The sequence below is a fragment of the Scyliorhinus canicula genome, chromosome 7, assembly GCF_902713615.1.
Source record: "Scyliorhinus canicula chromosome 7, sScyCan1.1, whole genome shotgun sequence".
NCBI lineage: Eukaryota > Metazoa > Chordata > Chondrichthyes > Carcharhiniformes > Scyliorhinidae > Scyliorhinus > Scyliorhinus canicula.
In genome coordinates, this window is record NC_052152.1 from 200,001,865 (window position 1) to 200,019,854 (window position 17,990).

The following is a 17,990-nucleotide window of genomic DNA, read 5'->3' on the forward strand; positions in this document are numbered from 1 at the left end:
GTTACTGTCCCATATCCTTAGAATTACTAGCTGTAACATATAAATTAAATATGAATCTTTGCAACAGGACCAGAACTCCGACAGAACAATAAAGACTATCAACAGGTTTTACTAGATGTCCAACGATCATTACGACGCTTTCCACCTGGTAAGTCAGCCCAGTGCAAACACCTGCTGATGTAAAATGCACTTGTTAGGAACTGTCTTTGGCCTGGAGCTTTATTTCCACTAATACAATAATAGTCAGTAGTTTTTGATAATGTGTCCAGGGAAATTGGGACTGTGCTTTGAGGAAAAGGGAATGATGTTTTGAGCAGATCAACTGGTTATTAATCTCACTGACATGGACTTGTGTACAAAGAAACTGTGTCGCCTCCATGGGTTGTATTTCAGAGTAATTCATTGTATTTGTATTGCTTCGATGAATTCTGAAGATCATGGTAAATTTTAAACTAATGTAAACTTTTTTTGCAATGAAAGCACCAATGGTTATATTGATACCTATTGAGGGAAAAATTATACAGCAATTTGACCCGTACACTCAGGAGAGGCCAGACGAAGACTCTAGCAGTTAAAAACTAGTCTTTATTCACAGGCTCTCGGCATTCTAATTAGGATACCAAAACCCCAGATTCAAGAATGGTACAGATAGTTATACTTTTGTATTTGATTACAAGAAATGTATAATAATAATCTTCATTGTCACAAGTAGGCTTTCATTAACACTGCAATAAAGTTACTGTGAAAAGTCCCTAGTCGCCACATTCCGACGCCTGTTCGCTTACACAGAGGGAGAATTCAGAATATCCAATTCACCTAACAGCACGTCTTTTGGGACTTGTGGGAGGAAAATGGAGCACCCGGAGGAAACCCACGCAGACACGGGAGAATGTCCCAGGTTCGATTCCGGGCTTGGGTCACTGTCTGTGCAGAGTCTGCACGTTCTCCCCATGTCTGCCTGGGTTTCCTCCGGGTGCTCCGGTGTCTTCCCACAGTCCAAAGATGTACGGGTTAGGTGGATTGGCCACACTAAATTGCCCTTAGTGTCCAAAAAGGTTAATAATAATAATAATAATAATAATTGCTTATTGTCACAAGTAGGCTTCAAAGAAGTTACTGTGAAACGCCCCTAGTCGCCACATTCTGGCGCCTTTTCGGGGAGGCTGGTACGGGAAAGTGGGGTTATGGGGATAGGGTAGAGACGTGCTCTTTGTAAGGGCCAGTGCAGACTCAATGACCGAATGGCCTCCTTCTGCACTGTAAATTCTATGATTCTAACGTGCAGACAGACAGTAACCCAAGCCGGGAATCGAACCTGGGACCCTGGAACTGTGAAGCGACAGTGCTACCCACTGTGCTACCGTGTTAGCGTATACCAATTACTTGTTACTAGTTATCCGTATCCAATCATGACTATTGATTAAGGTTATGCCATGCACAGTATATGAGAATACTTAACCAATGACATTAAAGGCCCCCATGCTTAATTAAACTATCCACTTGTTACAAAGGCACATATGTTGTCTTTCAATTAGTGATATAGGTGATCTGATATCTGGGTGTAGCCATTAAATCATTTCCCTTTTGCTATCAGCAGACTTACTGGGGTCTTCACAATGGTACCTTGTTACTCATTGTAGAAAAGACCTTGAATTGTAACATATGCAGTTTCTCTGCTTGAAAACTAGCTTATCAGAGACGCACAGTGTCCTTGTAATATCAGTTACACATAGCAATTCCATAGTCTGAATTGGAGAATTCAACTTCTCCAGTAAAACGGTGGAACTAGGTTTTTCAAATGGTTGCAGAATACTCTCTCCAATCTAAGGATGCCCAAATTGTCCTCTTCACACCTCAATAAAGTACAAGAAATTATTTATTTTAATTTTGTTTTTCACAACCACATACAAGTATGTCATCATTTCCTCTGGCTCCCTAAGAGTGGCACGGTAGCATAGTGGTTAGCTGCTCCTAAACTCCAATGGATACACTAACCTGACCTTTCCTCATAAAATAACCCCCTTGGGTAGCACAGTGGTTAGCACCGTTGCTTCACAGCGCCAGGCACCTAGGCTTGATTCCTCGCTTGATCTCTGTCTGTGTGGAGTCTGCACATTCTCCCTGTGTCTGCGTGGGTTTCCTTCGGGTGCTCTGGTTTCCTCCCACAAGTCCCGCAAAATGTTCTGTTGGGTGAATTGGACATTCTGAATTCTCCCTCGGTGTACGTGAACAGGTACTGGAGTGTGGTGACTAGGCAATTTTCACAGTAACTTAATTGCGGTGTTAATGTAAACCTATATGTGACACTAACAAAGATTATTATTATTATAATAATAAGTGTGATTTTGGAGTTACAGCATATTTGAGCACAAACCTGGTCATCGTAGATTGAGTTGAGTTATTATGAGATGTTGAGGATGGGAATCGGGTATTTCCCTCGAGGAACAGAGAAGGATAAACAAACACTGCTGCTCTGGTGATTTTCCTGTGACATTTGAACAATATTTATGGAGGCCCGGGGGCATGGAACATACCTGCTCCACAGGTGAGGATGAGAAACACCATTGACTAAGAAATTAAAGGAATGAAACATTGTTCTTAAAATAATTACATTGTTCTTAGAAGAGATGATTTACAGAACAGCTTGGCTCTAGTACAAGATGTGAAGATCATTCTTGTTTCCTTTTCTCTCTCCCCAATCCTCCTCTCTCTGCCAGAAGTACAGTTGTGGTTTCGGATGTTAAGAACTGACAGCCATAGTGAAGACTGCTGTATGTCTCGGGGCTACTTAGTAGAGAAGCCTGAGCACTAATAGTTCCATTAAATAATCAGCAGTACTTGTGTTTTGTGTGGCAGTCTCTATTGCTCTTCTCATCAGATGTTTTGGAGAGGGTGATCATGGTCCTGTGGATCTAAAATTGTTCTTTATGGTCAAAATCTGTACTTTGCATATTTGTCACAGAAGACTAAACCTTAAATTTGATTTTGTTTTTGAGCATGAAAAATACCTATCCGTGTGCATGAAGTAATCTAGGAACGTTCACTCTGGGCTAATAGTAATACCTACTTATTGTTTCTGGATTGTGCATAGCATTCCCACTACATGCTCCTGTTACATTAAAGTAACAGATTTCTGTACTAACCAAACCCGTTAAATGCTGAACTTCATAGTAGAATCAAATGGTAAGAATTGTTCAGGTGGGCCCGTAGCTCTTGCACAAAAGCATGTTGTTGGCTACTTGTGATGCTTAACAAGTGCTGAGTCAGACCAGGTCATTAACTAAATTAGATTTTTGGGCTTAAGATCCACCTCAGTAGAAGAATAACGCAAGGTGCATTGTAGGGTACTCAAAGCATTGCAGTGTCGGACAATGTTGGAGATCTGTTAAAAAATTGCAATTTCATTTGTGTTGCTCAGAGTTGATGTGTCTGCAGTGAAAACATCTGGGATGGCAGTGTTTCAGGACTGTGATTTCAAACAATTGACAGCACAGAGGCTTCTTTTTTGTAATGTTCATTATGGCAAAAGTTTCAACAACTAGAAACAAATGTTAGCTGGATTTTTTCACCCAAAGGCTAAAAGTAGATGGCATAAGGATATAAGAAGTAGGGGAAGGCCATACCCTTGAATCTGCTGCACTATTTATTAAGATCGTGACATGTCTTTGATTGCAACTCCACTTTGTCCCATCGATCTCCATATCCCTTGATTCCCTTTTGAGTCCAGAAACCTTATTGATTTCAGCCTTGAATATATATTCAATGATTTAACATGCACAACCTTCTATAATAGAAAATTCCATAGAGTCACAATCCTTTAAGTCAACAATTTATTCTCATCTCAATCCTAAATGGCTGGCCCCTGATCCTGAGACTCTCTCGCCAGGGAAATGGCCTTTTACCATATAACCTGTTAAGTCCTCTCCATCTTTTATATTTCATTCTCGTTCTTCTGAACTTCAGGGAATATAGGCCCATTGCATTCAATTCGTCATAGGACAATCCTCTCATTCCAGGAATCAATTCAGTGAATCTTCATTGCATGCTGCTGCTCCTGTAGGCAAATAATATCCTTCCTTAAATACGGGGACCAAAAATGTGCACTTTGGTAATTTAAAAGAATAATGTAAGGTTCATGGAGTTATTCAGTTCGACAACCATTTGTTTGTAAAGTCCATTGATGAGGAGGGACTGTGTGGATAGGCTAGCTTACTTATGAAAGTTAAAGAGAAAGAAACGAGCATTCTGAATGATCTTGTATTTTGAAGTTATTTTGCTCCATTACGTAACTGGCTTTAGTGGTATTTGCCATTCTTTCTGGTTTAGCGGACCTATCTGTCAATGTGCAAGGGGTGAATTATGAGACACTGCAGACTTGTATTCTCTTTGACTGCTTGTCATGGGTTGATGATGTTTCAGGAATGCCGGATGCAGAGCGAGAGGTACTGCAAGAAGAGCTGATCGACAGCATCCTGGAGGTACTAAAGAAAAACCCCCAGCTTCACTATTATCAAGGTTACCATGACATAGTGGTCACCTTCCTCCTGGTTGTTGGTGAGAGAATGGCAACAGCCCTAGTGGAAAAGCTTTCCACCCATCACCTCAGGTATTTAATGCACAAATGTTGTAATAAATAAATCATGTTTCCATATTACTCCACTCAACTGAAAGACAGTTCAATTACCTGGAACATGCATACTCCATCCTCATCTTCCAGCTCCAGCCTTCCCTTCAGTACATTTCCTTTCCTTTTCATTTCTTGCATTCTGTTTTTTCTTCTCCTGATCTTAAGATTCTGACTCATGCAGGGGTAGAATTCTATGGTTCAGTGTGCATGATTATTCCTTGCTGCACCCTCATCTCAAGGAACGGAATCTCCATGCTTTTATTTCTCAAATTTTGCATTTATCTTGAAGAGATATGCATACCTAATTTGGTAATTCCACCTCTATTTTGAAAATATGGAAATTGGGCAATTTGTGCTGCCCTACTGTTGCCTTAGTAATTCACTATATGTATATTATCTTGTTGTGAATTTTCCTTCCTTTCCCCGTCCCTTGAATTGTTTGAATTAAAATTTGCTTTCTACTAACTTTATTAGGATTTATTCTTCACACTCTGAACGTTAATACTCTTCTACTAGATCTATATAGATTTGAACTGCATTCTTAAATAGGAGCAGAAAATAAAGTCCAAAATGCGGAGGACCATTTCCTCCAAATGGGTTTACAACCTGATGCTCTGTCACCATTCGCTCTTTAAACCTTAACGTCAATACTGACTTTTGAACCTCTACCTAAAGTTCCACCCTCTTCTGCAAGTGCTGTTAGTATCTCTCTATAATATCCTGACAGCCCTTCAACTTGGAGGATGATTTGTGTCCAAATAGTTCTTCTTAGTTCAAAGCTTTCTTTTAAAATCCAGGACCAAACTGTGAGATGAGCATGTGGCAAAATGGGAAACAATTGAAAGGTTTGAGGGGAGAGGAGTATCGTGGAAAGAAATTGATCTCACGCAATGCCTTTAACATGAGAACCTAGAGTAAGCACTGAATGAATAAACATTGAACTTGGATGCCATAAACATCAAGATGGCTGCCTCGTAGCTAGCCTGCCGTATAGTTTCTTTCATTACACTGAAGGCTGAGAAAACCTTTTGACTTGGTTGATACTGCTTCGTCAGGCATTATGTGTATCTGTGCATGGTTAGCATCTGTCCTAGAATCTCTACAGTGCAGAAGGACGGCCATTTGGCCCATTGAGTCTGCACCGATCCTCTGAAGTAGCGATCCTCTACACAAACCCACTTCCCCACCCTATCTCAATAACCCCTTAACCTAACTTACAAATCCTTGGACACTAGGGGGCAATTTATCATGGCCAATCCACCTAACCTGCACATCTTTGGACTGTGGGAGGAAATCGGAGCACCCGGAGGAAACCCACGTAGCATGGAGAGAACATTGCAAACTCCACACAAGCAGTCACCCAAGGCTGGAATCGAACCTGGGTCCCTGGCGCTGTGAGGTAGCAGGGCTAACCCACTGCGCCACCGTGCTGCCAGTGCTCTTGACATTGTTGATAATTGTCCAGGCAACATAGCCTGCTGATATAACAGATTTAAAAAATCTACATCACAGTTCAATAATTTTCACCATCGGCCATTCAGATAACTCTTATTAACATGTTTAAGTTTTCTAATGGATGTAATCGGAACTCTCACATTCCATCAGCTATCCATTACAAATTGATACATAGTAGAATTTAGCTGGTAATTTAGAGCCATACATTTGGTCTTGCACATATGGCACAGCTATAACTCTTAATGATGGGAATAAAGAAATTACCCTGTGTCAGGAAAACAGCTTTTTAGGAATTTATATTTGCATTGTTCAATGTTAGAAATAAGGTATGGATTTAAGTGAGTTTATTTTAGTGGTTCTATGGAATAAAAGTAAAACTAATTAGATTCATGTTAGACAACGGTGTTTGCATGTGTGGGTCACTTGGTTAGTTCAAACTGTGCTTCTGTTGTGTTTAAGGTGTAAAAAGTAAACAAACTTGGAGAAGTAAAAAGTGGTTGCTTTGTAATTGAAGCCATCGTTAGGGTAGCAAAGATTTTGTGATTGTTTTTTAACTGATTTCATAGTTAGTTGTAAGTAGCTAGAGAATAAATCTCTCAGCTTTGCTAGAATAAAAGCCATACCATGGCATAATGGTTAAGGGAAAAAAGTTAAGGAAGCTTTGGAAATGAGAGGAATTTTCCAGGAAGTCTGAAGTTGAAGGAATTGGGGAAACTGAGCCTGGAGCAGGATGCAGTTCAGTGAAGACAGATAGCTGAAAAGCAATTGGCTCGTCAGTAGCCAGAAAGATATCTGAACTGGTTCCAAGGTTTGTGACATCTTGCTACAGTTTGTGAGAGATTAATTTGAATAATTGTGGAAATCGGTGGCTAGATCTCTGAATTCGTATAAAAACATTTAAGACAAAGTGTAAGTTTTAAAGTGTCTCTTTTAGGGAGTGGCATTTGGAAGCAGCCAATCTGGGGGATTTTTAGAATAAATTCACAGAGGATTGGTTGAGTGGCATTGTCCCTTTGGTTTCAGAGTGGGGTGTTACCGTTGAAATTTGTACACATTTCTGAAGCTAAGGGGGAGTAAAGGAGTGCTGTATTATAATCAAACTTTCCATCTTTAAATTTTTTAATTCTTGTTTAAAAACTAATTAACAGTCCTGTGTCACAGGTTTCTCCACGTTTTCTTTGAATTTTTGGATTGGACAGCTATTTATTATTCCTCAAAATGCATATTTGAAGTAATTTTCTTGCCTTCATCTGTGTTTTCTTGAAATCTAGCACAGTAATTTTATATTCTAGCAAATATGAAAATGAAAATCGCTTATTGCCAATTGGGGTTGTAACACCTTTATATTCACCAACATTTAAATACAAATATACACCTGCAGATTCAGCAGAAAGATAATTAAAGTACAGGTAATTATATTTCCAGACATTGCCTCTGTGGGTGAGATGGGTTGAAGAATATTCAGGTGAACAACAAAAAGTACAGCACAATAACACGTCCTTCGGCCCACCAAGCCTGTGCTGGCTATGCTACCCGTCTAACCTAGCCCTTCTGCACTTCCAGTGTCCGAATCCCTTTATTCCCATCCTATTCACTTTTTTTTTGTCAAGATGCCCCTTAAATGCCACTATCGTACCTGCTTCCACCACCTCCTCCGACAGCGAGTTCTAGGCACCCACTACCATCTGTGTAGAAAAATTTCTCCAAACTTTTCCCCTTGCACCTTAAACCTATCTCTCCCAGTAATTGACTCTTCCACCCTGGGAAAAAGCTTCTGAATATCCACTCCGTCCATGCCCCTCATAATTTCTTACTCCCATTTCTACAGGTTCCACAGGTAGAACTTCTATAGACTTCTACAGGTCGCCCCCAAAACCTCTTGCCGTTTCAGTGAGAACAAACAGTGTTTATCCAATCTCTCCTCATAGCTAATACCCTCCATAACCAGGCAACATCCTGGTAAACCTCTTCTGTACCCTCTCCAAAGCTTCGACATCCTTCTGGTAGTGTGGCGACCAGAATTGAACACTATACTCCAAGTATGGCCTAACTAAGGTTCTCTACAGCTGCAACATGACTTGCCAATTATTATACACAATGCCCCAGCCGATGGAAGGCAAGCATGCTGTATGCCTTCTGGACTACCTTCTCCACCTGGTTTAACTCACTGGGCTAAATCGCTGACTTTTAAAGCAGGCCAGCAGCACGGTTCGATTCTCGTACCAGCCTCCCCGGACAGGCGCCGGAATGTGGCGACTAGGGGCTTTTCACAGTAACTTCATTGAAGCCTACTCGTGACAATAAGCGATTTTCATTTCACCTGCATTGCCACTTTCAGTGACCTGTACACCCAGATCCCTCTGCCTGTCAATATTCTTAAGGATCTGCCACTTGCTGTATATTCCCACATGTATTAGACATTCCAAAATTAATTACTTCACATTTGTCCGGATTAAACTCTATCCGCCATCCCTCGCCCAAGTCTCCAACCAATCGATATCCTGCTGTTTCTTCTGGCAGTCCTCATCGCTATCTGCAATTCCACCAACCTTTGTGTCATGTGCAAACTTAGTAATCAGACTAGTTACATTCTCTTCCAAATCATTTATATATATTCTAAACAGCAACTGTCCTGGCACAGATCCCTGCGGAAACACCACCAGTCACAACCCTCTATTCAGAAAAGCAACCTTCCACTGCTACCCTCTGTCTTCTATGACTGAGCCAGTTCTGTATCTATCTTGCCAGCTCACCTCTGATCCCGTGCAACTTCATCTTCTGTACTAGTCTGCCACGAGTGACCTTGCCAAAGGCCTTACTGAAGTCCATGTAGATGACATCCACTGCCCTACCTTCATCAATCATCTTCATCATTTCCTTGAAAAACTTGATCAAGTTAGTGAGAATGACCTCCCCTTCACAAAACCCTGCTGCCTCTCGCTAATTCATTCACTTCCAAATGGGAGTAAATCCTGTCTCGAAGAAGCCTTTCCAGTAATTTCCCTAGCACTGAAAGGTTCAACGGCCTGCAATTTCCTGGAGTTTTTGTTTTGTTAGTAATGTGTTTATAGTCTTTTCAAGCTCTCCAGCGCTGCCATATAGAACAGTACAGCACAGAACAGGCCCGTTGTGCCGAGCAATGATCACCCTACTCAAACCCACGTATCCACCCTATACCCGTAACCCAACAACCCCCCCCCCTTAACCTTACTTTTTAGGACACTACGGGCAATTTAGCATGGCCAATCCACCTAACCCGCACATCTTTGGACTGTGGGAGGAAACCGGAGCACCCGGAGGAAACCCACGCACACACGGGGAGGACGTGCAGACTCCGCACAGACAGTGACCCAGCCGGGAACCGAACCTGGGACCCTGGAGCTGTGAAGCATTTATGCTAACCACCATGCTACCGTGCTGCCCCGTGATATGTATATATCATCTTGATCCATTGATTTTTGGATTGCACAGCTATTTATTATTCCCCAAAATGCATATTTGAAGTAATTTTCTTGCCATCATCTGTGTTTTTCTTGAAATCTAGCACAGTAATTGTATATTCTGGCAAATATGAAAATGAAAAATGAAATGAAATGAAAATTGCTTATTGTCACAAGTAGGCTTCAAATGAAGTTACTGTGAAAAGCCCCTAGTCGCCATATTCCGGCGCCTGTTCAACTGAATACTTTTTTAATACATTTAGAATAGCCAATTCATTTTTTTCCAATTAAGGGGAACTTAGAATGGCCATCTACCCTGCACATCTTTGGGTTGTGGGGGTGAGACCCACGCAGACACGGGGAGAATGTGCAAACCACACACGGACAGTGACCTCAGCTGAACACTTTTGCCATTTTATACTGAGGAATTGATTCAAATGTTCTGGGTATTTCATTGTTTACCATGTTCTGAGTTAAATATTGCTTTTATTTATAATTACTTGCAGGGATTTTATGGACCCAACCATGGACAACACAAAACACATTTTAAATTACCTTATGCCAATAATAGAGAGAGTTAACCCAGAAGTACATGACTTCATGCAAAGGTGAGAATGCAAATTTTTTAAATTCTTCGCGGCAGTGGTTTTGAAACTTTTTCTGGTTAAGAGGAACCGTTGCAAATATCAGCATGCTCCCTAGAACTCCTGGACCTTGTTTCCTACACAGAGGGTATTTGCAAGCCAATAATTACAGAAACCTGAAAACCTGATGGTAATCTCAGTTAAAACATTTTTCTTTGATCCTTATTTGAAGATCCAGTTTTGGGGGAGGGGAAAGAAAGGCTGATATCTTCTTAATTCCTAAACCAGGAATATGGACCAAGCCCATTCATCTGAACAAAACTTCCTAGTGGTCTGGGTGCCCCTTTAGACTGCAGTCCACATGCAAAGAGCTGGCTGTTCAAGAAATTAAGGGTTTTGGTTGTGGGAAGATTTGAACTGGGACCCCTGTTTGGAAAGCACAATGCTAGTAAACCCAATATCCAACATTTAGTTTATTGGACTACCAACTCCAACAAATGAAAATTGTTACAAGAGAATGAAAAAAAAAAAGCCTTGTGAACTGGTGACTTTTCTTCTGGATGATGCTGGAGAACTAGTCTGGAACTTGGGATGCTTTTCGCTTTGTGCCTTGGTATCTTCTGGCAATTCTATATCTTCTGTTCTTTTGAAAAACATGTCTTTAATGGGTAACTCTGAAATACTAGCAATCTTCCAAAACAAAAATCTGACAGTAATGCATAAGCATCGTAAGTCAGACTTCTATATTTGAGGAAGTAAGACCTATTGGTGCTTTTGTGCAACTCAAATGTTTCAAATTTAATGATTTTCCTTTGCGGTACAGTGAAATGTGTAGGAAACTGGGCAGCCAATTCTGCCTATTATAAGATGCTACCAATATCACTGAGATGCAACATACATGAAGTGCCCAGTTAGCCGTTAAGTTAGTTATGAGCATCGCTAAATGATATTGCTTACTTTTATCCACATTGTATTTTTCTCTTGCTCTTTTATAGAGCTGACGTTGGTACTATCTTCGCTCTGAGCTGGCTCATAACTTGGTTTGGTCACGTGCTTTCAGATTTCCGGCATGTGGTTCGGTTATACGACTTCTTCCTGGCATGTCATCCACTAATGCCCATCTATTTTGCTGCAGTGGTACGTGTATTCCCATCTATTTTGCTGCAGTGGTACGTGTATACCCATCTAATTTGCTGCAGTGGTACGTGTATTCCCATCTATTTTGCTGCAGTGGTACGTGCATTCCCATCTATTTTGCTGCAGTGGTACGTGTATTCCCATCTATTTTGCTGCAGTGGTACGTGTATTCCCATCTATTTTGCTGCAGTGGTACGTGTATTCCCATCTATTTTGCTGCAGTGGTACGTGTATTCCCATCTATTTTGCTGCAGTGGTAGGTGCATTCCCATCTATTTTGCTGCAGTGGTACGTGTACTCTCATCTATTTTGCTGCAGTGGTACGTGTATTCCCATCTATTTTGCTGCAGTGGTACGTGTATTCCCATCTATTTTGCTGCAGTGGTACGTGTATTCCCATCTATTTTGCTGCAGTGGTACGTGTATTCCCATCTATTTTGCTGCAGTGGTACGTGTATTCCCATCTATTTTGCTGCAGTGGTAGGTGCATTCCCATCTATTTTGCTGCAGTGGTACGTGTACTCTCATCTATTTTGCTGCAGTGGTACGTGTACTCTCATCTATTTTGCTGCAGTGGTACGTGCATTCCCATCTATTTTGCTGCAGTGGTACGTGCATTCCCATCTATTTTGCTGCAGTGGTAGGTGTATTGTTTATTTTGTGTGTTTATGTTTTTATAGTGTCTGTTCTGGACCACGTTTCTGCCTTTCACTCCATTCACCCAATGACACAGAAAACATTTGTGTTTTTCACAACCAAATTGACATACTAAGAGTCAGCTGCACGTAAAACACTACCATCCTCATTAGAGTTTGTTTCCTTAATTTTTTAGATTGTGTTGTACCGGGGGCATGAGGTCCTGGAGAGTGAATGTGACATGGCCGCTGTCCACCATCTGCTTTCCCAGATCCCACAGGATCTACCATATGAGACCCTGATCAGCCGTGCTGGTGATCTCTTTGTCCAGTTTCCTCCGTCCGAACTTTCCAGGGAGGTTGCCCAGAAAGAGAGGTAGGTGCCAACAAAGCTTGAAGTTCTTATTTCTAACTGGCTCCTAAGGAGTGCCAAGGTGGTAGTTTCTTTAATTTTCCACTTTCCTTTCTGCACTGCACTTTCATGTACAAGTCTCATTTGAAGGTGTATTTTTAAATAGTTGCTAACCTATTACTTGTATGTTATTCTGTATGACATTTTGCTGCTCTACTTCAGGGATGCTGCTGGGGCTTCAGATACCACACAACTGGAATTAAAAAAAATTCCTCTGGTACCAGAATGCTTTCTTTCACTGTTAATTCTGCAATACTGTTCCTGAGCCAGATGAAGTTGTAATGGAAACTTGGCCGACTGAGATACATTTTGCCATTGAGAGCTCTTATTGACTCAGCATCTTCACCAAAGGAGATGTTTGGCCAACTCAAACTCATTCCCAGGGAGAATTGTTGGAAATTGTAGGCTATTGACGATGCCTTCGTAAGAATGGGGGAGAACATTTTGCCAACAAAGTAGTAGTTAAATGGGTCCTTGGACCTTTTTGAAATCGGCATGCATGTCTTATTTTATATTTAAAAGTGAAAAAAATACATGGTGCCTAAAGAAGAGTCAGGTGCATAATCTAATTGAAGCAAGTATTTCAGCAGAAATCATGTTTCAATCATAAAAGTCCAGATTTTACCACAGCTGGCGTTCTGCGAATAATTCTGGGTAATGCACCTTAGGAAAGAGATGGAGGGAGTGCTGCGTAGATTTCCCAGAATGATACCTGAACTCCAGTGTTAAGAACATAAGAACTAGGAGCAGGAGTAGGCCATCTGGCCCCTCGAGCCTGCTCCAACATTCAATGAGATCATGGCTGATCTTTTGTGGACTCAGCTCCACTTTCCGGCCCGAACACCATAACCCTTAATCCCTTTATTCTTCAAAAAATTATCTATCTTTACCTTAAAAACATTTAATGAAGGAGCCTCAACTGCTTCACTGGGCAAGGAATTCCATAGATTCACAACCCTTTGGGTAAAGAAGTTCCTCCTAAACCCAGTCCTAAATCTACTTCCCCTTATTTTGAGGCTATGCCCCCTAGTTCTGCTTTCACCTGCCAGTGGAAACAACCTGCCCGCATCTATCCTATCTTATCCCTTCATAATTTTATATGTTTCTATAAGATCCCCCCTCATCCTTCTAAATTCCGATGAGTACAGTCCCAGTCTACTCAACCTCTCATCGTAATCCAACCCCTTCAGCTCTGGGATTAACCTAGTGAATCTCCTCTGCACACCCTCCAGTGCCAGTACGTCCTTTCTCATGTAAGGAGACCAAAACTGAACACAATACTCCAGGTGTGGCCTCACTAGCACCTTATACAATTGCAGCATTAGCTCCCTAGTCTTAAACTCCATCCCTCTAGCAATGAAGGATAAAATTCCATTTGCCTTCTTAATCACCTGTTGCACCTGTAAACCAACTTTCTGTGACTCATGCACTAGCACACCCAGATCTCTCTGCACAGCAGCATGCTTTAATATTTTATCATTTAAATAATAATCCCGTTTGCTGTTATTCCTACCAAAATGGATAACCTCACATTTGTCAACATTGTATTCCATCTGCCAGACCCTAGCCCATTCACTTAACCTATCCAAATCCCTCTGCAGACTTCCAGTATCGTCTGCAATTTTCGCTTTACCACTCATCTTAGTGTCATCTGCAAACTTGGACACATTGCCCTTGGTCCCCAACTCCAAATCATCTGTGTAAATTGTGAACAATTGTGGGCCCAACACGGATCCCTGAGGGACACCACTAGCTACTGATTGCCAACCAGAGAAACGCCCATTAATCCCCACTCTTTGCTTTCTATTAATTAACCAATCCTTTATCCATGCTACTACTTTACCCTTAATGTCATGCATCTTTACCTTATGCAGCAACCTTTTGTGTGGCACCTGTCAAAGGCTTTCTGGAAATCCAGATATACCACATCCATTAGCTCCCCGTTATCTGCTACACTGGTAATGTCCTCAAAAAATTCCACTAAATTAGTTCGGCGCGACCTGCCCTTTATGAACCCATGCTGCATCTGCCCAATGGGACAATTTCTATCCAGATGCCTCGCTATTTCTTCCTTGATGATAGATTCCAGCATCTTCCCTACTACCGATGTTAAGCTCACTGGCCTATAATTTCCTGCTCTCTGCCTACCTCCTTTTTAAACAGTGATGTCACATTTGCTAATTTCCAATCCATCGGGACCGCCCCAGAGTCTAGTGAATTTTGATAAATTATCACTAGTGCATCTGCAATTTCCCTAGCCATCTCTTTTAGCACTCTGGGATGCATTCCATCAGGGCCAGGAGACTTGTCTGACTTTAGCGCCATCAGCTTTCCCATCACTACCTCCTTAGTGATAACAATCCTCTCAAGGTCCTCACCTGTCATAGCCTCATTTCTATCAGTCACTGGCATGTTATTTGTGTCTTCCACTGTGAAGACCGACCCAATAAACCTGTTCAGTTCCTCAGCCATTTCCTCATCTCCCATTATTAAAACTCCCTTAGAACATAGAACAGTACAGCACAGAACAGGCCCTTCGGCCCTCAATGTTGTGCCGAGCAATGATCACCCTACTCAAACCCACAAATCCACCCTATACCCGTAACCCAACAACCCCCCCCCCCCCTTAACCTTACTTTTTAGGACACTACGGGCAATTTAGCATGGCCAATCCACCTAACCCGCACATCTTTGGACTGTGGGAGGAAACCGGAGCACCCGGAGGAAACCCACGCACACACGGGGAGGATGTGCAGACTCCACACAGACAGTGACCCAGCCGGGAATCGAACCTGGGACCCTGGAGCTGTGAAGCATTTATGCTAACCACCATGCTACCGTGCTGCCCCATCCTTCTCATCCTCTAAAGAACCAATATTTACTTTAGCCACTCTTTTTTGTTTTATATATTTGTAGAAACTTTTACTGTCTGTTTTTATATTCTGAGCATGTTTACTCTCATACTCTATCTTACTCTTCTTTATAGCTTTTTTAGTAGCTTTCTGTTTCCCCCTAAAGATTTCCCAGTCCTCTAGTCTCCCACCAATCTTTGCCACTTTGTATGCTTTTTCCTCCAATTTGATACTCTCCCTTATTTCCTTAGATATCCACGGTCGATTTCCCCTCTTTCTACCGTCCTTTTTGTTGGTATAAACCTTTGCTGAGCACTGTGAAAAATCACTTGGAAGGTTCTCCACTGTTCCTCAACTGTTCCACCATAAAGTCTTTGCTCCCAGTCTACCTTAGCTAGTTCTTCTCTCATCCCATGTAATCTCCTAAACACAAAACACTAGTATTTGATTTTACCTTCTCACCCTCCATCTGTATTTTAAATTCCACCATATTGTGATCGCTCCTTCTGAGAGGATCCCTAACTATGAGATCATGAATCAATCATGTCTCATTACACAGGACAAGATCTAGGACCGCTTGTTCCCTCGTAGGTTCCATTACATACTGTTCTAGGAAACTACCGCGGATACATTCTATAAACTCCTCCTCAAGGTTGCCTTGACCGACCTGGTTAAACCAATCGACATGTAGATTAAAATCCCCCATGATAACGCTGTACCATTTCTACATGCATCAGTTATTTCTTTGTTTATTGCCTGCCCCACGTTACTATTAGGTGGCCAATAGACTACTCCTATCAGTGACTTTTTAAGCTAGGAGGAAAGATGAAAGACACTAAGAGTTGTATTGTCTGGAAGATTTGATCAAAGTATTTGAGGTATTAAGGGGAGCTGATAGGGCAGCTTGGGAGAAACTATTTCTGCCAGTTGAAAGTTGAGAACCTAGAGGCCTAGATTAAAAATTAGAACCTGATATTTCAGGAACGAAATTAGGAAACTCTTCTTAACACAAAGTGTGGTAGAAGTTGGGAACCCTCTTGCACAAATAGCAGTTGGTGCTGGATCAATTGTCAAATTTAAAATTGAGATTGTTAGATTTTTGTTTTCTAAAGTTATTACGGGATGGGCAAATGTGGGTACATGGAGTGAGTTCGAAGATCAACCAAGGTCTTATTCAGTGCTGGAACAGACTGGAGGCCCTGAGCAAGTCCGTATAACAAACACTGCAGGCTAGATTCTCCATTCTGAAGACTTAAATACTGTCGCTGGAGCTGAATCGTGGGAACTGTGCATTCCCACTGGGGGCGCTGGCGAGGAGAAATTCAGGTAATGCCAATGGGCCAGGACACCCGTCTACAAGTTTCCACTTGTAGGAAAAACTAGAACCAGAGGACACAATTTCGGACTAAAGGAACGATCTGCCTCCCATCCATTGATTCCATCTACACCTCCCGCTGCCGGGGGAAAGCAGGCAGCATAATCAAGGATCCCTCCCACCCGGCTTACTCACTTTTCCAACTTCTTCCATCGGGCAGGAGATTCAGAAGTCTGAGAACACGGACGAACAGACTCAAAAACAGCTTCTTCCCCACTGTCACCAGACTCCTAAATGACCCTTTTATGGACTGACTTCATTAACACTACACCCTGTATGCTTCATCCGATGCCAATGCTTATGTAGTTACATTGTATATCTTGTGTTGCCCTATTATGTATTCTCATGTATTTTCTTGAATTCTGTTCAATTCCCTTTTCTTCCCATGTACTGAATGATCTGTTGAGCTGCTTGCAGAAAAATACTTTTCACTGTACCTCGGTACACGTGACAATAAACAAATCCAATCCAATCCAATCCAATCCTTCAAAATAGAAATGAGGAGGAATTTCTTCAGGCAGAGGGTGGTGAATCTGTGGAACTCTGCTGCAGAACGCCATGGAGGCTGTGTCTTTGAGACCGAGATAGATAGGTTCTTGATTGATATGGGGATCAGGGGTAATGGGGATGAGAAAAATATCAGCAATGATTGAATTGCAGAACAGACTCGATGGGCCGAATGGCCTGATTCTGCTCCTATGTCTTATGGTCTAACCCCAGCCATTCCTGGCCCTGCTGACATCTGATTCGCTGGGGCTGGATTTACGTCAATAACCTGACCAGCTGGAGCAGCTTTCAAATGCTCCATTCACCACAGATTGCTATTCCAGCCAAGAATATGCCTGCCTGATGACCTGCTTCAAAGTTCTGGGAGTCGGAGATCGACAGAATGCTGAATGCCATTCAGGAGAGGAGAGACAACATCTTCCCCAGGATGGGCAGAGACTCGAGCCTGCCATTCTCAACAACACCTGGGATGAGGTGGCAGAGGCTGTCAGTGCTGCCAGACTCGCTTGGAGGATCGGCATACAATGTTGACAAGATGAACAACCTCCTTAGGACTGCTTGGGTCATTTATCACCTCTGTAACCCTGGCATCACATCCATCCCTCACATCAGCCCCCAACTCCCTACATCAAACCACCTATCTGCATCTCCCTTACAATCCCCCTCCATGAAACCCCAACACGTTTATTGTCCTCTTTGGCCAGGTACCTTGCATGCACGTACCACCAGCTACAGACCCCTCGCAATAAAACCCACCTCTCAGCATCTCACTATGTCCTTTCTGTGTCCCCAATAATAAGGTGGCCTATAATCAGCGGAAGTACTAGAAGACAGGAGGGGGCATCCCAGATATTTGGGTCCACACCCCTTTGGAGGAAAGAACCCTGAAACCAGCGGAGGGCCAGTGGCTGCAATGGATTTTGGCATCTGCCGAACAAGTGAGAGTCCAATGCAATGCATATGTCC

At 42.2% G+C, this 17,990-nt stretch overlaps 1 protein-coding gene across 3 annotated transcripts in view; it reads left to right on the plus strand.

Moving 5' to 3' along the window:
- The window catches only part of tbc1d20 (TBC1 domain family, member 20), a 54,606-nt gene that overhangs the window by 15,935 nt on the left and 20,681 nt on the right, over nucleotides 1–17,990 (plus strand). For all 3 annotated transcript variants that reach the window (XR_005461445.1, XM_038803690.1, XM_038803689.1), the window contains 5 exons: nucleotides 68–148; nucleotides 4,420–4,606; nucleotides 10,029–10,130; nucleotides 11,102–11,243; nucleotides 12,076–12,254. Coding sequence is in view for 2 of the 3 variants with exons in the window: in XM_038803690.1 (XP_038659618.1) it covers nucleotides 68–148; nucleotides 4,420–4,606; nucleotides 10,029–10,130; nucleotides 11,102–11,243; nucleotides 12,076–12,254 (691 nt within the window). In the remaining variant the exon portion in view is untranslated. The remainder of the gene's footprint in view (nucleotides 1–67; nucleotides 149–4,419; nucleotides 4,607–10,028; nucleotides 10,131–11,101; nucleotides 11,244–12,075; nucleotides 12,255–17,990) is intronic.